The sequence below is a fragment of the Acanthopagrus latus genome, chromosome 4 (genome assembly GCF_904848185.1).
Source record: "Acanthopagrus latus isolate v.2019 chromosome 4, fAcaLat1.1, whole genome shotgun sequence".
In the NCBI taxonomy this organism is placed as follows: Eukaryota; Metazoa; Chordata; class Actinopteri; order Spariformes; family Sparidae; genus Acanthopagrus; species Acanthopagrus latus.
Window position 1 is genome coordinate 26,292,687 of NC_051042.1, and position 24,665 is coordinate 26,317,351.

The 24,665-nt window shown below is 43.0% G+C and overlaps 1 protein-coding gene across 11 annotated transcripts in view; it reads right to left on the minus strand.

Annotated features, from left to right (window-relative positions):
* kif26ba (kinesin family member 26Ba) overlaps positions 1-24,665 on the minus strand; it is a 91,686-nt gene that overhangs the window by 21,852 nt on the left and 45,169 nt on the right. For all 11 annotated transcript variants that reach the window (XM_037095102.1, XM_037095105.1, XM_037095100.1 and 8 more), the window contains 3 exons: positions 18,543-18,750; positions 4,029-4,244; positions 3,617-3,710 (listed from right to left, as the gene is read on the minus strand). In XM_037095102.1, the coding sequence (XP_036950997.1) occupies positions 3,617-3,710; positions 4,029-4,244; positions 18,543-18,750 (518 nt within the window). The remainder of the gene's footprint in view (positions 1-3,616; positions 3,711-4,028; positions 4,245-18,542; positions 18,751-24,665) is intronic.

Genomic DNA, 24,665 nt, shown 5'->3' on the forward strand with positions numbered 1-24,665 from the left:
GTGTTCAGATTTGTTCAGAGATGGGACGGAGGGGAGGTTGTCACCTACACTGTAATTTTACATTGTTCTCCCCTCAGTGTTTCCTGGAGCATCGAGACTTACTGTCAAAACGATGATGCATTTCATGATTTGTCTCAAAGCGTATAATGAAAACTGGAGAAACGGTAAACGTGTTTAACAAAGCGAGTTGTATTTGGCGTCAGGAAAGACTTACACCGTTATTATATTGCTTTATATGGTCCAGTGTGCAGAATTCACTGGGATCGAGCGGTGAGGTTGCAGATTGTCACCGACAGAACATCATTCTTCTCAGCCTCCCCAACTGTGGCTACTAAAACCACTAAAAAAAACATGACAAAACCTCTTTCTAGGGCCATTTCTGGGCTACTGTAGAAACATGGTGGTGCAACATGATGGAAAATACGCACAGAGAAAGGTCCAGCAGCAGGCAACACACCAACTTCATTACACCACACGTCCCCTTCTATCTTTCCCCTAAACCAAATAAAGCCGTTTTGATGCCCACACCTCAACATCTCGAGGTTGTGTCCTGTGGTAGGTGTGTTTTATAGCTACTATGAGTCCACAGATAGGTCTACTTGAAGGATGCTCCTTAATTATATTCTGCCCCTAAATCCCACTAAATCCTACACACTGGACCTCTAAGCTCCTCTACAGCACAGTTATCTGTTCTAGATAAAACCACAAAATGATGTTAAAGAATGAATTACATTTTGCAATCAGCTGTAAAACTTTTTTAAAGTCATTTACTGTGACTGAACTGATTTACTAGTTAATTTCTTTTTATTTAACAAATCAGATGGATTTCAGTCACAGTGGCTCTGTGTAGTATCACTATCCTAACCACATAGCACTTTAACAACCCTCCCTTCTCTTGCCCTTCTGTGAATCCATGACAGAGAGTCTTAAATTGCACTTCTATGTGAGTGTGTGTGTAGCTCAGCAATGTTTCCTTCTGTTCTGACTACCTCAGGCGGTCAAGACATGGTCAGCCAGCCGACTGCTCCGCTGACTAACAATGCAACACTGTGATGCTACACTCAAGGCTATAAAGCTGTGTGTGTATGTGTGTGTGTATGTGTGTGTGTGTGTCCATGTCTGTGTAGTTGATGTATATTCCCAGTAATTGGTCGCATCAAGCAGAGCTGCTGATGCTGTCAGAGAGGATGTGAAGGGAGCGAGAAAGTGTGAGAGAACAAGGCGGCATTGTATCATCAGTTCAAAGACGTGAACATATGAGCTCTCTCACACACACAAACACACACACACACACACACACACACACACACCCGTCATTACTATAAGACTGATCCATCAAAGGCCAATAATCCTGATTATTGAACTGATAACAATATCCATCAGACATGACTTAAAAGCAGAGGATTCATCCATTCATTTTCAGTATTTTCAAGGTAAACCTGCTTATTCCTTGTATTAGTGTGTGTGTGTCTGAGTGTGTGTGTGCGCGACAAGACTGGTGTGCCTCCCCATATGTGTCTACAGCCGAGGGCGCACAGGGACGAAGATAAATGCACCTTGCGTTACTTTCCCCCATTTTAATTAGGGAAAAGGTAATGCCGTGATAATGCAGCCTCATTAAGATCCATGGCCTAAGGTGAGCTATATCATAAAGAATGATCTCATCTGCTGCAGCCATTTAAAACTGAAGCCAGCAAGGTCAGCAGTGCTCCACGGCATTAATAAAACAGTAAAATTGATTGAAAGAGCAAACTCTCTTTGATGAATTTCTCAGTCGTATAAAAAGCTCTCGCAGCATTAAAGCCAGAACGTTCGCTAATGTCCACCCTCCGACACACAGACAAGACAGTAGCAGGTCTGTTTTAGGGGCATGTCACAGTCACAGTCGCATTACATAATATGACTCGCCATAATGAATCCTAACAGTGGGAATTTTCATGTGTCAATATCAGAAAGCTGAATGAAAACATGTAAACATGGCGAGGTATTCAACAATGATCTAGACAGGCTGTCGGACGTGGATGCCATGTTGGGTGACTGTCTTGGGAGAGCTGTGGCGATTATATGTGCATCTGCTCATCCAAACTGTCCTATATGGGCCTGTTTGAGGGATTAGTGGGCAAGTTCTGCTTTCTGCCCATTCTATTTAATAATTTATTTTCATTTTTGGCCATCTTCATCAGTCACACTTAAACTTAGAGGTTCTATCAAGCTGCCAGTGCTGGGCTGTGAAGTGACATTGGAGTAGTGGCTGCCCAAAATCCAGTAAAACCTCTACAGTATGTACTGTATACAGCAACGAGATGACAGGAGAGAGATGGTGAATGATGATGGACCCAATTGCCGGAGACACCAGACAAAAATATCATTAGACGACGTTTCATTCAGGATCAACGGCAGGAGCTGGCAAACACAACAGGGTCGGGGGTACTCAACGAATGACTCAACAAAGACTGAACTAAAAACTTAAATACAAACTAAACTAACGATGGGATGCGGTGCAGGAGTAGTGAGGTGGAGAAACACAGGTGAGGGTACAGAGTGGAAAAACACTGGAAACAGGGATGGTGATGCAGACACGCTGTGCAGGTGTGGAGGGAAGTCCGACTGGGGAGGAGCACAATAAAACAGGAGGGAAACAGAACACTAAAAACAGCCTGAAACACACCACAAAAACCTAGAAAACACAAATAAAATAAAACTGAAATGACAGGAAATGGTTGAATTCTCCTACAACCTGTCTGATTGTCTGCTCTTGTTTCCTGCCCATCTGGACTTTAGTTGTGGCAACGTTGCCTTGTTCCCACTCTCAGCAATTACTCTAATGACTTAACTGAGAGTAATGACAACAAAAAAACTCATAATGCATTCATTATAGAGTTAACGTTTACTACAGATTTGGCGAGGGACAAATTCCCGGCAGCGCCACAAGCAAACTCAGTAGTTAGCATGTTTCTTACATAAAACTTAATTACTGTTTGTTCCAGTGAATAGCTGAGCCATTAACACAGAAATGTCCCCTGCTGAGCTGCAGCATTGAAATTCTCCGGTTTTGTCCTCTGCCAGCAGTTCAAGGGGACTCGCAAACTCCGACTGGATGTTTGAAGATCACAAGCCAAGACGGATAATTCTGCTCGCATGTACAGGGATGAACACAACAGGGGCTGACCCGACTGTTGAGTGTGTGTGTGTATGTGTGTGTGTGTGTGTGTGTGTGTGTGTGTGTGTGTGTGTGTGTGTGTGTGTGGCTGTCGGTCGTGCCAGTGCCATGCGTGTGGGTTCAGGCGTGTTGCAGTGTGCAGTAAGGGGTCCTGACCCTTTTTAAGACAGCCTCTCTAAAACCAGCTTCAGAAGGATTAGAGAGAGAGAAAAGGGAAGACAGAAACACAGACGGAGCAGACTGAGAATGCTTTCAGCATCGCTAGACACTAATCCTCTTCTTTCCCTCTCTGATAGACGAGCGCCAGTGGAGAGACGGCCAAGTGAGAGACTGACACACTGACGCTCAGACACAAACACGTCGCACACCGAAAATGATGCACAAGCCACATTTGCTCGGATTTTTGGAGGTCTGCATGCGTGTGTGTGTGTGTGTCTGTGTGTGTGTGACTGTTACCAAGCTTGGAGTGTCCAAAACAGAAGACACAGCCATCTGCTCCATTCACCACCGACTGGATCACCTCCGCAACTGTTCCCGCACACACCTCCGCCTAGCAACAAGCAGAAAAGAGAGAGCAGGATGAGTAGAGATGTAGGAAGGAGGGTCAAAGCAGACACAACACCTGAACGTATAGATACACTGGGTCCGTTTGAGAACTTGCGCTGTGTTTTTACCTTTCAGTGTTAAAAGGATATCAGTTTTATCCGTTTTAAAGTCTGTAGTTACCACAGGTTATAGGTGTGTTGGTCATTAGCCACACCTATTAGCTCCTTCTTAGTTTTCCACTGACTGTATCGCTGCTGAGTATATGGTCTGTTATTCAGTGGGTAGTGAGTGATTTGGACACAGCCACAATATTTTCTCATACCTGTGACGCATCAGGAGGGAACGCAGCGTCAAAGGTGAACATCTTCGGAGGAACCTGATTGGCTGCTGCCCGCTTCTGGGAGGGAGTGCTTGGCGTCTGATTGGCTGAGGGGTCCATGATGGTGATCTGTTTCTTCCTGGGATCCACTTTGAGGAAGGAGCTGGACTCGGCTGCGTCCGACTGAGACACCGGGCACACACGTACCATCACCTTCACCTGGAGGGAAGGACAAAGGAAACAGATATTCAGATACGAGTGAAACAACAGATTATTATAGAGAAGAACTGAGATACAGATCCAGATACAGAAGTTAAAGTGAAAATCCCCAAGTTTAACGGATCCATGCAGCCGAAACTGCAACCAGTTTCTTAAAAGTGAAATTACTTTTAATGCCTTAAAAACTATAAAAATAAAAATGTAATCTGCAGTCACAATTAGGGATGTATATTGTTAGGATTTTATCGACACCGATACCAATACCGTACTCCTTATCAGTGCCAATACTTACTGATACTCTTATCAATACTATAACATGTAATTTTGTGTAAAAAAAAAAAAAAAAAAAAAAAAGACTTTACAAGATGTTAAAAGATTCAACCTTCTTTTTACTACTACAAGGTTATAATAAAGCTTCAACAGAACAGAAGCAATGCAATTTCAAATACTCCGGAACAGATAACCATTACTTCTGTATCTGGCGGATGCCTGAGCATGACGCAGCACTTCAACTGATTTGGGCACCGAGCAGACAGGAAGTCAAGCACCGAAACAACAACATAACATCCGGTTATTTTTCAAATTAAAACACTACGTGTTGACACCAGCACACAAATCTCAAAAAAGAGACAAACACAAGCTCTTCTGCTAAGCCTTCGGTCGGGAACACTTCCTGTTGTTGTTTTTATAACACAGACCTATAACTGCGGTCGTGAGTGATTATGTGATTATCGCGGAAACTCCTCGGCCTGGCCACGCCAGCTGCCCACGTTACCGGGCTGCGCAGTGGCCGACTCAAAATGCGACCGGTGGGGGTGACCAGGCGGCGGATAGTGGAGCAAAACCGGATCGGAGCCGTAACGCAGCGGACGGTATCCAGTGGAAATTCGGGGTAAGCAACATCACCAAACACTTGGAGTGTGCGCATAGTATGAAGCTAAAGGAGTGTTTGACTGGTGTAACAAAGTAGAGTTAGCAGCCCGGCTAATGCTGAAGACTGCAGCACCTGGTAGCAGCACCCGGTTTCATTTCTGCTACGTCAAGCCCTGGAGTTTATTGATAAGTTTGAAGTCATTACTGGTGGCTAGACGTTCAGAAACCATCCATATCACAAACTAATAAAAATAATTGAAAAAAAGTAAAAATAGATAAATAAATAAAAGTACCGGTAACAGTACGTCCAGAATCTTAACGGTACCAAAAAGTACAGGTCCTTGTTTACATCCCTAGTCACAAAACTATGTCAGGGCTAAAAGTTGTAGCAAAGAAATGCATTCTTTTTAACTGTGGATCTTTTACTTACTTTTACTGTGGTACTTTTGTTTGTGATGTTTTCTTTGTCACTACTTACTCACGACAATACTTTCAGGGCAGTGAGAGATTTTCTAAGGAAACTTGTCTGACTTAAAACTGTGAACACGTTTGATAATCCCTCAGGACCGTTGCTAGAAGGCATCTGAACTCATTTGCACCTTGGCCGCGACGAAAGACTCCCAAAGAGTCTCGACATTCAGCTTTTTAGTTCTTTAAAGACTTACATGCTCTCCCTCGCTCTCTCTCTCTCTCTCTCTCTGACTTATCACCTTACTCACCCGTCTTCTCCCTCTCTCCTCCCTCCTCCTTCCTCCCTTCCCCTCCTTCACCTGTCACTCTTTCCTTATCTCCCCCTCCCTCCATCCTAAACCCTTTTTTTTCCCTCTCCTCACCCTTCCTCTCTACCTTAAGCTCTCTGTCACATATCAAAAGCCTGAAGCGCAGGATTCCTGTTTCAGCTCTCCATCCTCCTCTCTCTCCTCTTTTCCTCCCACTCCTGTCACAAACTGTTAGCAGCCGCAATTTAGCGCCTGACAGCTGCCGTTGTTTTCTTTGATATCAGAGGGGGAGCAAAGCGCTGCGTCATCGAATCTGAGCGAGTTCCAGAACATTTTAACATAAACAACCCTCTTCTCTGTTAGTTAAAGATGTTCTCCAACTTTGAGGTGCTTCCCAGCTCTCTTTTCTCCTCTCCTGGCTCACCTTTTGTCTCTCTCATTCTTTTGATCTCTCACTTTATCAGTCTCCGACTCGGTCCATCTGTCTTCCTCCTGTCGTGTTTGTCCCTAAATCTTTCTTCCTGCTGCACGCAGCGTGCTAATCCACAAGATTTACCACACATTCTTCTGACAACTGGGAGAGAGGCTTGGGTAAAGCAGATGAGTCAGGTGCAACGAGTGCTTTGTGGATTCAGTCTTAACCGCACCAACTGTCTCAGACGCTGATCTGAGTCAGCACATGCATATCTGGAAGTTACACGGTGATATTTGATGTATTCGGACACGTGTGGGGATAGTAATGAAGTTAACAGAGTTAATCTTACTGTCTTACTCATCATCTCGTTAGCTAGTTGTAGTTAGAGCTGAGAGGTGTGTAAATGTGCTCCTCTGATCAGGCCTCCCGGAGAGCTGTGAGCAGTCAGTGAGGCTGAGCTGCTTGCTGCTGGATGGTCAGTAAACCCCACCAAACAGTAGGACCTCCTGCCAGCTTCTTAACCACAACGTCCCATTCTCTGTTTCAGCATGTGTTGCAGCAAAACAAGGAGTTTTTGTAACTGGTTATAAAACAATTCTCAATTTAAGGCAGATGCCTGTACACGACCTTCACGGGCAAATGAGACAAGCAGCGAGAAAACTAGCTGTTTCAATATTCGTGGTGCCTGTCACCAGGTTGGATTACACATGAAATCAGGCAGCAAACATATCAGAAAAGCCTGTGTTTATATTCCCAGGCAGTTTCGTGGGAAGAGATTTTATTCAAAGTCATATTTTGGGGTTATGTAAGATACTGTGGCAGGATCAGCATAGAGAAAAAGAAAAAAAGTGCAAAAAAAAATGACATAAGAGGGACATGACAGGTCATGGCCATCAAACACAAGTGGAGCTGTCATTCAACAGCTGGAGAGAACTGCAGGAGTTGAATCGGCACAAGATGAAAGTTCCCTGTAGTTCCTTTATAAAATGCTCCTCATATCGAGCTCTTGCTGAGGACCACACTTCTTCCCAATCCACGTCATCTACACATACAAAAAAAACAACCCCAAAAAACCTGCAACATCTGAACGCTGTTAGAAAACAACTCACATAATTTTTCAACACTGTTCTCTCAAAAGTGGACTGGTGCAGAGTGTCAGGTCACGTAAATCCAAAGTCAAAATATAAAATTGCATATTGAACCAGCTGAGCAGACTGACGAGCAGACTGTGAAATCTGAATCGGCCAAAATTCACGTTAAATTTGCGACAGCTCGGAACGCTGACGGCACAAAACACAGAGATTGTTTCGAGCAAGTCATTTTAAGGCCTGATAGATGCAGAGAGCTGAATGTCTTCTACACAGCGTAGCAGCCGACAGTGTTCATACACAGGCTGACAGGCAGACGACATGCAATTTCTCATCCTTACATCCTCGGCAGAAACTGCATGACTGCCTCATTAGTTTTGGCCTCGTTGAGACTTGACTGTCTAGTCTGAGGAGGATTTTCAGGTTCAGTCTGGCCTCACTCCGCAAAAGCACACGAATGTATGAACCACATCCTTTAATAGATCCAAACTCTGGCTGAGGATTGTGAACCTTGCCTCTCCACAGAGCAGAGAATCAAAAAATGGATGGATAACTCTTCCTGACAGTGTACTGTGAGGAAAAAAAAAGATTTTTTTTAAATCTGAGAAATGTATTTTGTATTTGATTTTACCACTTGTTTTCCGAACTGGGTAGGATTTTGTCAACGGGGCTCAGAGGTGCAGGGCAGATGAAAAGACTTCTGTGTTTACGAGGCTCTGACGAGGGAAGGGGAGAGGGGAGGAGAGATATTTTGTCTGTTTGCGCTTGTTAGTGCAGATGAATCATCTTCTGAAGTGTGATTCCACACCGCGCTTCCCGTTAAACACCACCGTGGGATTATGGATCGCACAGTAATCCCAAAACACTCCAAACCCCCGCTGCATTCAGAGATAGAGCGTTCACAGAATACAAGCATGGCTGGATATTTATTTACAGACCCTTTAGCTTTGAACTAGGATGTGATCATATACACAAATGGAGAAACAATGAGTCAGTGGAAAGAAAGAAAACTAATCTTTAGATCATATATTGTCTGTCACAGTATATTTATGGTTCAGCTTGGCTTTGTTTCTCAAGTAAATTGGATTAGTTGTTAATTATCCGTCGCGTTACTGTGCTGCTTAATAAGATCAATAACATACGTATATAAGGCGATTTTCAACTGAAGACATACAAAAAAATCTGTGTCCTTTTTTGATAAAAATTATTTGCAATGAATTATTTAATGACCCTGAGGCAAAGAACCAAAGGCAACCAGAACAAGGTCACATTACACTGAACAAACTCACCTAGAATGATAAGTGATGTATAAAAAAATAAAAGCATGAAAGCCCGCTGCCACGTAAAACACGATGGCAAATAACATTCAAAGAGCTCTTACTACACTGCTGCTTATATACAGACCTCTTTATCTGCCACACACACACACCTAATACATCACATTAACAGGCTTTCCTTTGGTTGCATCATTAAATGACCATAGGCCATTTAAGAGAGATGGTTCAATAAAGTCTGTGTGTGAGAGAGTGTGTGTGTTAAAGTCTTTCTTAGATGAAAATACTGTAATAGTGTGTGTGTGTGCGTGGTGTGTGTGTTATCTTAAAAGTGTGTTCATAGATGAGGGTGTGAGATAAACTGAGATTCTAACTGAAAACAATAAAAATGTAACCTAGGGAACCTGAGATGCTAAGGTTTAATGTCAGGTCAAGAGTTTCAGAGCACGACACACAGACACACACACACACACACACACACACACACACACACACACACACACACACACACACTTAGTTTCAGTGCTAAGCCCTCTCCTGACCCCAATAAAAGAGCCCATCAGATCAGTAAGAGCCTGGGGGGAAGGATTTTGCCGTTGCACGCTTTACAAGGCGTAACTCATAAAGTCTTGCCCCCTTGAGAGCCTATTTCCCTCTCATGTCTGAGAGTGTGAAAGGTGAGAGGGTTGCGTGTGTGTGTGAGGTATAAATGGAGTCATAATGTGATTCCATGTCCGTTTCTCAAAATATTGAGGGTTTGTGAAATGGTTGGAGCCATACATGGGGTCATTAACCTCAATTCCTTTTTTTTAAAATCAGACTATCAACACTCTGTGATGATGACCAGCAAACAACATCAGGGAAACTGATGCATCAGCACAATTATTTCTAGCTTTAAGAGATGACTTTTTTGTTTTAGCCTTTCCTGATGGCTTGTCATTTCTACAATTGATTTCAGATTTCACTGATCATCTTTAAAGCACTTTATGGTTTAGCTCCGAGCTACATCGCCTGAATTCTGCTCCCCTTATTATGCTGTGTGCAGCCTCAGATCCTCAGCCAGGGCTCTGCTGGATGATCCTGAGTCCAGGACCAACTGTCTCAAGGATCTGAGCGCTGCGGAAACAGTGGAGTGGCCGGCCATAGGAAAACCAAAAGAGACACTTTCTCCATGCCACACAAGCTTATTAAAGACAACGCCTCAATCCCTCAAATGATTTTTGATAGTGATGCTCTCAGCTAGAAGTTCAGCTCGTTTGTGCGCCTCTATTTCTAATCAAACCCAAGTCCCAGATACTCTCAGATCATCCTTGGCCTAGTTCCACTGAGTCGATCAATACATGTGCCGCAGCCACGGTGACATGCAGGTGCACACATGCAGGGAAAACACAGAGCTAATGGCCCCTGTGTTCTTCTAATGAACGGAAGGAAGAGGACAAAGTGTAAGCAGTGCTTGTTTTCAGAAAGGAGAGATGACAGAAAGTAGGTCACTAATAACTCTCACGGTGATCTCACCTCTCTTGATCCCCTCCTCTCTCTCTTTGCCTCCCACTTCCACCACACCTACAGACCCTTTCCCACTTCTCATCTCTCTGTATGTTTGAGAAACATCGCATTTGCTCGATAGCACTGTCCACCCACTCGTCTCCCTCCGTTCCCTCCGCTCTCTGTTTTGCCTCGTCGTCCCGTCTCACTCGCTCTCTCTCCCTTCCTCTGAACAAATGACAGGACGTATCACAGCCTCTTCCTATTATCCGTTCTATACTTCCCTCGTTTCTCTCACGCTTCATGCTGCAGTGAACGCTGATGCAAGGTGGTGAGCTGCAGAAATGGAGGACCAAGTAGAAAAGAAGACAGTGAGGAAGGGATGCTAGTGAAGTGAGCGTTTCCTTGACTTTTTTTCCCCAGAACCAATGAAATATTTCACTTCCTCTTGCTTTGGCTGACAATTGAGATCTGTGTACTGATGTAATGTCTTCAAAGCATGGAGGATTAGTATGTTACGTAAAGACGAGTACACTGTGTGTGCTTTGAACTACAATACCGCCGTGTCAAACATATAGGTCTGCTGATCACGCCTGGAACAGCTTGCGGGTTCATTTCCATGCTAAAGGGTACATGCCATGACAGATGTCGGGGGCGACAAGGCTCATTTTTCCCCTGAGAAACTGACCTGACCCTCGGTTCACTCTCTTGGATGTAAAGCTTCCTGTTCCTCCACTTTATACACCACACTCAGGCACAATGAAGCCTTTGAGCCAATTTGAGTAAAGGAATTCAGCTAAACAGCAACAAACAACTCCTGAGCCGAGAGAAGATTGTTCAATAGGCCCCTCACAGCAGTGCTTCATTACTATTGGCTGGAAAATCAATAAGAGACCGAGACTGAGCTCTAATTGGTTCCCAAAGACTGCAGAAACACACATTTTGCGGCAACACATGTACAGAGAGATAGATACAAATACCATATGGGAATAGCAAGTTCAGGCTTCGGATCAATTCTAATTTTATCTAATTTATTCATTCCAGCTCAGCTCACAGTGTCGTAAGATCCATGTCGGCTGCTCTCAGCTGGGAGCACTGCAGAGACCTTCCAACTGTGAGGTTTGAATTTGTGTGTAGCTTGACAAGGATGAGTCACTATATTACCTTCTAGAAATATTCTTTATACCAGAAATAACATAAGCGTTGTACTCTGAGGTAACAAATGGCCGAATCTGCAGTTTGACCCCAGAAAGGTACATTTCCTCTGTGCTCATTAAAGATCTGATTTTAAGAGGCGGGCCTACGAGTTTGTAAGCCAATGTGTGGTGTGAAAACTTAAAACCTCCAGTCAAAATGGACGTAGTAAAACATTGATGACAAGCATATTTACATAAACGTTGATCACGCATAAGATTTCTTGATGAGGGAGAACCAGCGCACATGATTTTAAGGACTTTAACAAGAAATCAGAGCTTATAAAGCTCATTCATTGTTACTACAAGCCTCAGTTGTTGAGCCAAACCATGGTTCAAAACACACAGATAATATGTTGCACCGTTGCTTCTTTTATTATTTTATGTTTCTATTTATTTTGAGCCAATTCCAAACACACTAGTTTTTATAAACTTGTAATTTTCTGCACCTTATTTATTTATTTATTTGTTTGTTTGTTTGTTTGTTTATTCATTCATTCATTCATTCATTCATTCATTCATTCATTCATTCATTCATTCTAATGTGCACCCCGACGCCTCCCTTCTGAATCCAAAGCAACGTCATTGCAGTCATTTGATTTGGTAACTTAGAGAATAAGTTCTTGCGAATTGATTTAAATGAAATGGCTCACATACTGTATCTATCACCAAATCACTTAATTCAAGTCCCGTAAATGTAATTTATACAGTCACAAATCACATATTAACGTCAGAAGGCACCACAATTTGATCATTTCAAGCAGCATACGTCTACAGACTCACGCGGCAAGGAAAACACCCACGCAAACACAACACTGTAGGGAAGAGCTGTGTATGTGTGTGCGTGCGTGCGTGTGTGTGTGTGTTTGTCATGTTCCAGCCCTGACAATGCTGACAGCATTAATATTTCAGCTACAAGGTGGAACAAAGTGGCTACTGGATTCCCATAACGGACTCGCTCACTCATTTAGATACAAGACACACAGACACCCAGATAGGCATGAAGACACACAAATGCCCGTGGAAAATACACTCGCACATGCTCACTCATGACACAGACACACACGCAGCTTGTGGCCTGAGAGGGATCGTAGCTGCTATTAAAAATTGATTAGCTGTCACGGTATCATTTTCCCCCCAAGGTCAAGTTGCAATCTGTGAGTGTGCATGAATGTGTGTGTGCGACACGGCGGCTGCAGAGATGAAAGCGGTAGAAAAAAAACTCCCACAGTCCTTCATTGCCATTCAGATATGGAGATGAGCAGAGAGGGAAGGGATGAAGGGATGGAAGGGCAGAGGACGAGACTTATCCATAGACTAGATAAGAGATAGTGCAGATAGAGGAGAAAAGAGAAGAGGAAGCTCTCATATTAGCTTTTTCAACATTTTAAGTAATATTTCTGATCCATCTTCAGATATGTTAAACTGTATGTAGATCAGTTATGATACAAAGCTACTGGTGCAGCTTAAGGAAGACAATGTAAGCGCTGGGGCAACTGTGACTCATGTAGCAAATGTGAGACTGTGCTTTCTTTATCTGCGAACTTGATGTTGATGTTAGCATGCTAACATGCCCACAATCATAATGGTTTCAATCCCAGGTGGACTCAATAGTGCTGAAACATGTTTAAAGAAAACACTCCAAAAGTGCCATCTTGGATGACCTTTTAGTGGAGAAAACACAATAAAGTGCTCCCTCGGGTGTCTCTCCAGTGGAGAACACAAGATAAAGTGACTTTTCCATTAGGGAAAAGGTGAAAACGTGACTTGAGAAAGAAACTAGCAAGATCTATCCAATTTCTGTATTAATTTAAGTGTGCAACCAAAAAAAAACCAACCCGCCCTTCAAGCCTCCTTCCAATACAAGTCCCAATAACATGAATGCACACCTCTGTGCAACAGCCACAGACACGTTTTTCATTATATTTGTCAGAGCATTTAATTTATGTTTTTTTTCTGTAAGGATGTTAAGAAATTCTATACAACATAACAAACCATGCTTCGGAAATGAATTACCAACCTTAGTTCTAACAAGCTAAATTGTAGCAGGTAGGCTAATATTTACCATGTTTACCATCTTAGTTTGGTGAGTTTGGATGCCAATTTTTGTTGAATAGCACAAAATTCTAAGTCTGTGACTGATTTGGTGTTTCAGTACTTTTTGCATGTATTTGGTCATAAACCAAAGTCCTGGATCACCTGAAATATTCCTGATGATGGTGCTAGAGTAAATATCAAGATATTGCTATCAGTCAGTCTATTAATCAGTCTATTACAGGTTCTGGAGTGTGTAGTGGTGGACTGACCGGCAGTGTACACAGATAAGGAGGGAAAATCATAATTCCATAATTTAGCAGTCATACAATTCTTAGTCAACTGCTGCTGGATGACACTCGCTAATATAACTTTCGTGAGGCCTGTAGCTTATAAAACCAATTTCGGACCCAATCATTTTAAATGCATGAAATAAATCAGAAAATAAGCTGTCTTATTAAGATCTGACAATCTGTGTTATTCAAATCCTCAGTATTTGGCATATCTTTAGTTTTCATCAGAGTTCAAGTCTGATGTGACTGTGTCACTCTGCAGTTGGTTTTCTAAGTGATAATACATACACAGCTGGATTTCCTCGACTGATACGCATCTCCCCCTGCAGTCAGGGGTCTGAATGGAGGCTCCCAGCTGGCTGATTTGATTAAAGTGAGACGGAGCTTACCACCAACATGTACAGAAGCCCCTTCTACAGAAATAACAGAGGGGAGTTTGAGGTACAGACGCCAGTCAGACAGATTCACTGAGGGATCCTATTTAATTTGACATCCCTAGATGGAAGGAGGCTGAGCTCCTTCTCCCTCTCTCCTTCTCTGTGCAACACTCATGCAAACACACACACACACACACACACACACACACACACACACACACACACGGTACATCTGACCTGTGCAGGTTGATTTCCCCTGGCTTTAGCCGTGATGTCTCAATCTGTTTTGTGCCATATTAACATCGGGGAGAACACTAACCCCCCATCACTCTGGCAGACAAGCCTGTGTATTCTGCAGGATGTAATGTATCGTACACACTTCCACCGGGGGCTTTGCTGCTTCCTTGACATCCTTCATTGTACACCATAATCCCATGAATTTGTGAGCATGCAATTCTGTGTGCACGCGTGTGTGAGTGTGAAAGTGTGCAAATGCCATTCCAGCATGGGGCCGACCCCCACTGCAGGTGACATTTTTACTGGAGAAATGTCACCACAGCCATTTTCTTCCCATATGTTTGCGCGAGTGTGTGTGTGTGTGTGTGTGTGTGTGTGTGTGTGTGTGTGTGTGTGTGTGTGTGCGTGCGTGCGTGTATGTGTGTGTGTGCGTGTATGCGCGCGTGCATGCGCGCATGTGTGTGTGTGTGTGCGTGTGTGCGTGTGTGTGTGTGTGTGTGCATGCATGTGTATGCGTGTGTGTGTGTGTAGGGTGTGAGTGTGTGTTTGATTAGGTCTTGGCAAGCCTCAGTTGATTTCACAGGAGAGGCTGGTTATGTTCCAAATACCAGAATATCTTGCTGCACTGTTACTGTGTACTCTCCTTCTTACCCTCCTTTCCATAAAGGCAATGACCACTAATTAGAGAACATGTTGGAGAGACTAATTAAACAGGAAAGTGAAAAATTGGCATTCAGAATTCATGAAGTTAAAACCAGGCGACAGCAAGCTTGGCTTACCTCGGCATAAAGACTGGAATCAGGCTGGTCTGGTTTCGTCCAAGGTTAGCAAACTCCCAAAGTTCACTAAGTTAATACTTCATATCACGTTTGTTGAATCCACATGAAAAATGAGTTTTGGTTTAACAGATGGTTATGTTTTAGACATCTTTTAAACCAAATGTCAACCCACTGTGAAGTCACCCTTTGGTCTGTAGACTACTGTTCCGAATGAAGCCTTTACAGCCCTCACCATCTTGTTTTTTTGGAGCCAGAACTGACCATATTTGGATCAGAGGGTTGACACACTGTGGTAGCAACTTGTCAAATACAAGATATTCAGGCACTAAAGCTTACCTTGCTTTTCCATCTATTTTACTCTAACTAGGACCATCAATTTTACAAAAAGGACATCGAGCTGTATTAAGGAGGATTTGAAACTAACAAATGAGACCATAAACTCATTTGGAAACTATTTTCTGAGGCAATAAATCAACTGAGAAGTAGGGTCATTTTCTCATAAGCTCACATACAATCAGACTTCTCTGTGAAACCAGAGGAGTTGCCCCTTGACTTCACTTTTTAGACCCTGTAGCTCTGTTCCAGTTTCATGCAGTCAATTTATTTAATGGACAGACATGAGAGTGTATTGATCTATGAACTCGTGGCAAGAAAGCAAATGCATATTTCTATGACGGTAAAACTTTTCCTTTAACAGTGAAATAAAAGATATGTGGGAAATAATTTCTTTAAACTAGCTTTTCAGATGGAGCTTTTTTTGTCTTCTCCGTTTGACACAGTGGATCCAGGATGGGCAGCCTGCCAGCAGGTCTACAGGACAATATGTTCTGTACAATCTGTACGGGGCTAAAAAGACTGGACACCTTCATCAAAGGTCCCCCATAACACAGATCACACCAGGATGATAACTGTGACAGGTCCACATTGCTGTGAAAAGAGAGTCGTCTGACAGTTGTAATGAAAGAGTAGGAGCAGCAGGCATTTGTACACAGCCAGGCGGGCCAGACAGGCTAATCACTTCCTTCACAAGATCACACAAGATCATAGTGGGATGAAGCAGAAGCCAGATTGCTCTAATGAGACAGACGGGCCATGTGAAGAAGATGCCTGTGTATGTGGTTTATAATGTGAGCTGTATATGTGTCGGGGGGGTTATAATCTAGGTATTTTCTGGCTGTTGGTTGTGTGAGTGCGCTTGTAAATACGTGAGTGTGAATCTGTCTCCCTGACAACTGAGGGGACATCTGTCACCTCCATATGGAGAGAGACGGAGATGGAGGCTCAGAGGAGGGACTCAAACACAACACAAAAAATAATAATCAGTTGCACAAAAAGACAAGTAAAATATGAAACACACCAATGTGATACATGCACTTTTGAAATAGCACGACCTACAGTGAATAGGTATAGTCATAGTTCTGTGCACGATGACTGCTTTGTCTTTGCAGCTTTAACCATTGATTTCCTGTAAATTTTCCTCTAAATAACTTGGTGTCATCTGAGATAAGTTTTGTTTAATAGCAGGGAAGGAAGACTGACGACAAGAGTAGCAAAGAGTCGTACATCCAACTAAAAAAAACCCAGGATTCATTTTTATGGAGTATTTGAGTATTTTCTCTGTTTTTTTTCTTACTAAAAGTTTGGAGTAAGTAACATTTCTATGTCTTGGTGAGTGGGTGGGTTAAGGCCCTTAACCAGTCTGACACTGGGGCATTTTCAGGGCAAGAAAACAGCATTTGTCAGCGACTTTTCAGCTGATTGAGCATGTAGAATCGTTGGCAGCTCATTGGCAAGAAAATTCGCTCTGATTGACTGTTCAGGTAAGCTGATCAATGAACAAAAAGCCCCTTGAGCCCCCTCTAAAGCTGTAATTTCCATGATTTCACCAATTTAGCGTGGTTTCTCCTCGTTCAGTATTTCACCTCTTTCAGATAAATGCACAATTAGAAATGGCTATATTAGTGAGAGTGGTGTCAAAGAATGCTGCTCAATCGTAACAACAGTTTGTATATCAGCAAAGAGGTATTTCCTCTCATGCAGGTGAAGAACGAATGAGCTTGCTGGCCACTGGCTGTAGTCTTTGTGCTGTGTTCAAGTGCAGCCCTTTGGTGACACTTGGCCCCTCCACACAGCTAGTTCTTGATGTCAGATTGGTGTATCTAATGTAGATGTCACACAACATACACGTGTACATTTTCAAACATACTCATAATTACACAGTGACAGACAGTACATGTCACGACATGCAGGTTTTCAGGTTTATTTCAGCCTTTGTTTCATATCATGCTCCTCTCTCTCCGACCCCCATTTTCTGTCTGCATCTTCACTATCGGCTGTCCAATAAAGGCGAAAAGGAAAAAAAAGCACAACATAATATCATCACACACGCATGGACACAGACATGAACACACAGACACAGTATGCACACCTTTGTGCACAAAAACACAACAGGACGCGTGGGGTCCCTTCCCCTCTCCGTATTCAGTAATGGACAGTGCTGTCTGATGTCTGTTTGATTTTGTCCTCCATAGTCATTCATTCTCTATCAGTGTGGACACACACACACACACAGGGAGAGAGAGAGAGAGTGTCAGTGAGCCTCTCACTCAAACTGTGGAGGAGGGGGCACTAAAAACTCATTACATGGACGATCAATATTGCACACACTTGAGAAGCATGAACCCCCCCCTGCATCCACAACACACACACACGTTTCACCAACGGTGACAGATGACTTTTGTCAGCCTGAGATGTGTTACCGTGGTAACCATTAGGCTGCATTCCGATATGGTGCAGCAGGGGTGACACGCACACACCCACATACCAGTACACACATTCAGATGAAGTGGTGAAGGTCATGAGAAAAGACCACAGCTCAATATTTTAGAATATTTCTGCACATAAATACAGTTGAGTTTAAAATATAAATCAGTGTTCTCTATATATATATATTTTAGATAAAATGTAACTTCACAGGCCACAAAATTGATCTGTACTGTAATCAAGTGACAAAAACAAAATAAAAACCTTGATGCAAATTACAAATTTAACTGTAATCTGGTGTCATTTGTAATTTGGTGTAGTAGAAGTTGTAATCCAGCCAGTTTATGATAATTGTGTCTCTACACATGTGCTTAAATCAAGAAGAGGAAGTTGAGTAAGAGATGATACATGAAATAAAAATTTTAACATACAGAATGTGTCAGCTGAGCTGAGACGTTTGCTGAACACTGTTAACATTCAATAAATCGCAAACAATCTGTCAAAACAACTTCCAGCCAGTGGAAAAACAACAGAAATCCACTCTGTTGAGACAAAACAATGCAACGTCTGAGGCAACAGATCTAGGTATCCAGATGAATGAATATCCAAAATAATTAGAGGTTAAGCTATGGTGCTCAGGCAAGCACATTAACCCATACTCTGTGGACTGTGGCTTATTTACTGATTCATATTTGCTTGAATCACAAAAAACTTTTTGTGGATTTCCCTCCAAACAACACAGCCAAATAGAAGACATCCTTCCTTTACCTTTCCAAGCCCAGGGGTGTCTTTGATTTTGTTAGCTGCACGGAGAAGGCAGGGTGGAGCCGGGGGAGGGGCCATCAACAGGGCGGAGCTGAAATTGGTGGGGAACAGAGGCGGGTCACATGACGGAGATGATGATGTCACTGGGGCTGTGACTGCGGCGGTTTTCTGCTTCTTCTTCTTGGACGCTAAGTTCAACTTTTGTGCAGCTCTGAGAGAGAAAAGTAAGGAGAGACAAGAGAGGACAAGGAACAAATTCACATGTTAAAACTGCCTCATATACTATATTTCATCCCTGTTAGAAAACATCATGAACACTTAATAGTTGAAAGGAGATGAGGAAGGACAGGAAGGATTGGTGGCACATGTGCATGCACACATGGAACTATAATTATAGTTGTAGTTAGCCACAGTGCAACCATGGCAAATATGCTAATTGCAGAATAGAACTCGATTACACGCCCCTCAAACACACACACACACAAACGCACACACACGCAGACACTGCTGTTTACACATGTAGCAACATCTGGATGGGGAGTGGTTCATTTGCTTTCTTGCCGCACAATTCCCTGAAGCTTTCGGCTGAAAAGGAGCCACCAGATTTTATATTTATTTATACTCCGTCTCCTCTGCACTCAGATTCTCTTCACTCGTTCTCTCCTTTTAACTTCAACGTTTCTAAATCTCACTTCTTTCTCCCTCTGTTCCCCTCGCTCTCTCCTTTCTCACTCCGACACAGCAGGTTCTTCCCATCTGCCTCTCACTGCACTATGCTACTTTACATAATTTCTTAAGTGTCAAACTTTTTCTCCTTCCTTTTCTAACTCCTTCTCTTTCTTCCCCAGCAGAAATACCACATATCCATATAAACAGGCTGAACTCCGGCCGCAGCTGACACGAAAGTAATTTATAGCAAAGAGGAGACCGTTACGACCAAACCGCTGGTGGAAAGTGGAACTTTTACTTGAATATTGGCCCTTAATGCAACTTTATAGTTATACTTGCCCTCACTTCAGAGGTAAATGTCATACATTTTGGTCCACTACATTTATCCGACAATATTACTTTTTGGATTAAGATTTTTACATTAAAAGACATCCAAGTTCATAAAATATTATGCATTATTTAACATTACACTGCCGGTTCCCCGGTGTTTAAGGGCTTGTGACCCGTTATAAAGAAGACATTTTAGTTCCACAAAAAGAGACATTTCATCTCTAAACTTTAGATTTTAATAGTTGTTGAAGGCGAGAAGAGGTACAATTCTCCATTTGCACAATTTTTATTTGCATACCAGAGCTTCACTCTCCTCTATTAGTCCTCTTACAACCCCTCACATTACTTGTAAGTAATGAGTCTTGAGTCTTGTGACACTGCAGAGAGGCCCAACCTCTCGACTTAACTAAACAGCATATAAAGTGGCTCCACCTTTAGGTCCAACAACAATAAAATGGTGCAAATATGTAGATGCAACAGTATTATAGGTGCAATATGTAAGAACTCTAGTTGGAAACATTCAGAAAGTAATGAAACCTCTCAACAGAATGTGAAGAAATGACAGTTTTGGCATTATGATGTCTATGTATTATGTTACAGAAACATCTACTGAGGTTAGCATGCTAACCAGCTAGCCCCTTCCTGTCCTGGTCCAAAGCTCCAGTGCCCTGTTCTTCTGTCCGGACTGCTAGCTGCAGAGCTAACTGGTAACCTGACCACACTTTGTCTGGAGTATAATTTTGACAGGTGGCCTAGTCATGAATACTGCACGTTTCACAAACCCTTTTGATACTTTTATGTATATTTTGCCAACAAATCGTCTGTACATTTTAATATGTAGCGTTTTATATGCATGAGGTTTTTTTACATTCTGTATAGGTAGTTTTACTTATAGTCTGAGTACCACCACTGCTAAGGCCTACAATTTACCTTGTCTGTCACGGTACAGTTGAAGTGTTTTGTCTGCATCATTTTAGCCCACTCAACTGTAGGTTTGCTGTCTTATGTGGGCTTTGTTGTGTTATTATTGATCACCACCTGTGACAATCAACCTGTCTGTCAAATAGAAAGATATTTATGCTTGGTAACAGAGGCTGAGCACAAAATCCAATAACAGGCTGCGTAGTTTATCATATATACATAACAAATTATGTAACTTTATAGGTAATAATGCATTATTTTAATTTGAATAAAAGCTCAATAGAATACACACTGACCATGGCTGAGCAGAAAGACAGAGAGAAGTTAAGAGCAATCTTGGGGGAAACCCCAAGACGGTAAATCTGCAGACAGTAATTCACCCCCAGTAAGGACATTTATTGTCATTGGTACAAAATATTCGCATGTGTCGGTGTGATTCCCTCTCTGGGATTTATGCAACCGCAGTTCAAACCAGCAGATTCCCTGACAATCTGAGTTACACGCGGCAGCAGCATTAACGATACGATGAAATAAAAGAGCTCTTAAACGGCTCCGGCAGGGATTCCTGCTCTGCTCCGCTTTAATCTATCCTCACATATATTTCTATGATTTTAAAAGAGAGAGAGAAAAGACCTTGTGCCCTGACACACTCTCTGTCAAAGAGCCATATTCTCACACCATTGGCTTTCAATTAACTGCAGCAGGTTACAGAAATGAGAGTGAGGTGGGGTGGGGGGTGGGGTGAAAGAGAGAGAAATAGGGGAGAGGGAGGGACAGTGAGAAAGGAGGGAGGGGAGGGGAGAGAGATGTGGATTCAGTGACCCATAGAACGACGAAGCGATTCACCATTTGACTGGCTCTCCCTGGAGATTTGTGTGTGAATCTGTGTGTGTAGGGGTGTGTGTGTATGTGTATGTGTGTGTGTGTGTATACTGTATGAAACATAGAAAACCGCTAATTGGTTTTTCACTGTGCTCGAGCTGAGCCTGCATTCTTACTGCAGCAAAGTCCATCAAAAGTACAGGTTAAATGCTCCAAACGCTCCGATGTAGCATGAAGGTACAGCTGCGGTAGATTATTAAGAAGCTGTTTCAGATGAGGGAATTGACTGTATCATAGAAATAATAATAATGGTATAAGTCATGACTGTGGGTGGGATTTTACAAATAGGGACGACCGATAAGATGTGAATTAAAATCTGCAAATTGGTTTCTATGTAACAATGGAAACAACAGGCTGCTGCAGCGATGGTTCTTGTACAGTGCGACGTGGCTGTGATGGATTCATGAGCAGCGACTCTTTTGCTGGAGATTCCTTCTCGCTCCCCAGGGCAAAAACATGTATTATTTATTTGTGTGTGTTACTGTTTTGAAAATGCATCCTTCCATTCGTGTGTATGCATTCCCACTATTACCCTGTTCTTATGCTCGCTCACTCTCCCCAGTTTAATCTATGGCACAACTCAAGCATGGCAGACGTGCGCGCACACACACACACACACACACACACACACACACACACACACACACACACACACACACACGCCACCTAATTGGTAGTGTTTAATGACAAGTGGCCTGGGATTTGGCCGAGTGGATCTATTCCAATCTAACCCTAAAGTGAAGGACACTTGTTTGCCATCCATCTCCTCCGTCCCACCATCCATCAGCTCTTCATCTGCCTCCACCATGCTTTTATTTGCCTTCCACCCCTTCATTCCTCTCCTATTCTCTCCATTTTAAATCCCCCCTCTACAATCATCCCTTCGTCTTTCCCTATATTTTATCCCTGTCTGCCTCGTTATTTTTATCCCTTCATCCATCCTTCTCCCTTTTCAGAAATCCACCCATCCATCCCTCCAGCCTTCCTTACATATATTGATCCCTCCATCCATCCGTGCCTCTCTTCCCCCACGGTCCCTCGATGTGTCTCTCTCTTGTTAAAAAGCAGCACGGGTCATAAAATAGTCCGGCAACTCACATGCTGATGCTTTGTTTTTCCTCTTCCCTCCACACGACGACAAACACTTTCACCTGCGCAGGCTGGACTCACTTTGAAACACACAGAGCTGATTTACAACTGGTGTCTCTGGGCTGTGTTGTTGGCTCACTAGCTAATTACATTCTATTTAACAGGCCATCAGTGGAGGGAGATATAGGCCGAGACAGAGAGTGATGGTGTGTGTGTGTTTGTGTGAGTGACTGCGTGAGTGTGTGTCGGGGGGGAGGTCAGTGAGACTGCCATGGAGCACTGGCTTAACTGACACTATCTGATCGACATGTACACATGGACTCCAATTTACACACTTCCTGCTCCTTATTAAGACACCATCTAACATGCTGCTCTGCAACAGGGCACACTAGCCTCAACTATGAAATATTAATACAAGGCTATGCTCGACATGGAGTCAAGATGGCCACATGATACTTCCTGTTCATGTGTATTAAAACATACATATCACATGCTGCTCCGTGCTGACTGAGATTAAAATATAGAATGAGTAGAGAAAGCGCTGTACGATATGTTTGTGTTGTTCCTTTCCTGAAGTGTGTAGAGGAGGCTCTTGTGCTTGAGAGGTCTTAAGTGTTAAAAATCCCAAAGTCTACACTACTAAGAGCTGCTTTCACACCGAAAACACTGCTAAGAAAGTGCCTTCAAACACCTCATCAGTAGTCCTGGCTTTAATTCTATGACTTTTTGACATCACCATGTCACACATTTGCATAACATATGCCTATATTCACAGTTGAAGTGATACTAACTAGAAGCTAAAAACATGACAGAGCTGACCACGATGAGCAACGCTGGCTCTGGTGTGTGAGAGCTGACCAATCAGAGGAGACTGGGTATTGGGGGTCTGGGGGCGGGGGGCTAAATCAATCCTTCACAAAGAGAGTAAATGTCCTGCTGCACTCGAGAGTATGAGAAAAACGATGTGCTGTTTGAGCACCAAAACATGTAAACCCATTGCATTAGTAACCAAAATTTAAGTAACGTCATTTCGTCACACATTTTACCTTCAAAAAACTGCAGTTCTGCATCACTAAAAGTCCCAGTAACTCAAAAACAGTTGTGCTTCTTCTCCTCTGTCAAAATAAAAGACAACCACTTTCAAAAACTATTAAAGGACACATGAGCAAAGAAAAAAACAGAAGAAATCCTGACGTGATCAGGCAGTTGATGTGGTAATTTGTTTTCCATCAGCCATCAGTCAACCATCATGATTGCTGCCTAATTAGTGGCTGATTATCATTTGATGGACTACTTCTTTTATAGGAAAGAAGAAGAGAAGCAGCAAGAGGTAAACAGAGCCATAGAAAGAGGCGGCATTCCCGTCTCACTTCCATGCTCAATCCAAAATAACAACGCCTTCCCAATTCACTGAAATCACTTGGGACCTATTCATTTACTCTGCTGCACACACGCACACACACACACACACACACACACACACACACAATGCCGAATCCCCAAAGATCCAATCCTCGGAGCATGCAGTAAAAAAAAAAATTCCTTCGCTGATAGAAACTCCCTTCCCCCAGTGAAGGAGTGCATCCACTCACACATGCACATACACACCCACACCCCGGCATGTACAGCATGTCTCTATCCTCTACCCTACGTCCCCAGAGGGCCACTGCAGCACCGGGAAGATCGAGCGCTACTGTGCCAGTGTGACATATTCACAGACAGATCTGTACTAATGAAAGATATTACTCTCCTGCACATTAGCGGAGGTAAAGAAAAGGTCAGTGTGGTGACTTTATGTGGCGAGAAGAGAGGTATGACAGAAAAGAGGGGAAGGAAGAAAAGAGTGGAAGAGTGAAAGACGAGAGGAGGATGATGGTACGAGTGGGAGGGAATAGAAAGAGGAAGGGATCAGGTGAGAGGAGATGTGCTGGACACAGGGATTTTGTTGTGAGCAGACAGTGAGCAAGATGGAGATTTGTGTGTGTGTGTGTGTGTGTGTGTGTGTGTGTGTGTGTGTGTGTGTGTGTGTGTGTGTGTGTGTGTGTGTGTGTGTGTGTGTGTGTGTGTAATAAGAATGTCTGTATGCAGGCCACGTCTGAGACTAAAGACCAAGACAGCCATGGGATTTACCAGCGCTGCATGGCTGCATCCATCATGAACACACGCACACGCACACACACACACACACACACACACACACACACACACACACTGCCATTACCGGAGTCAAAAATA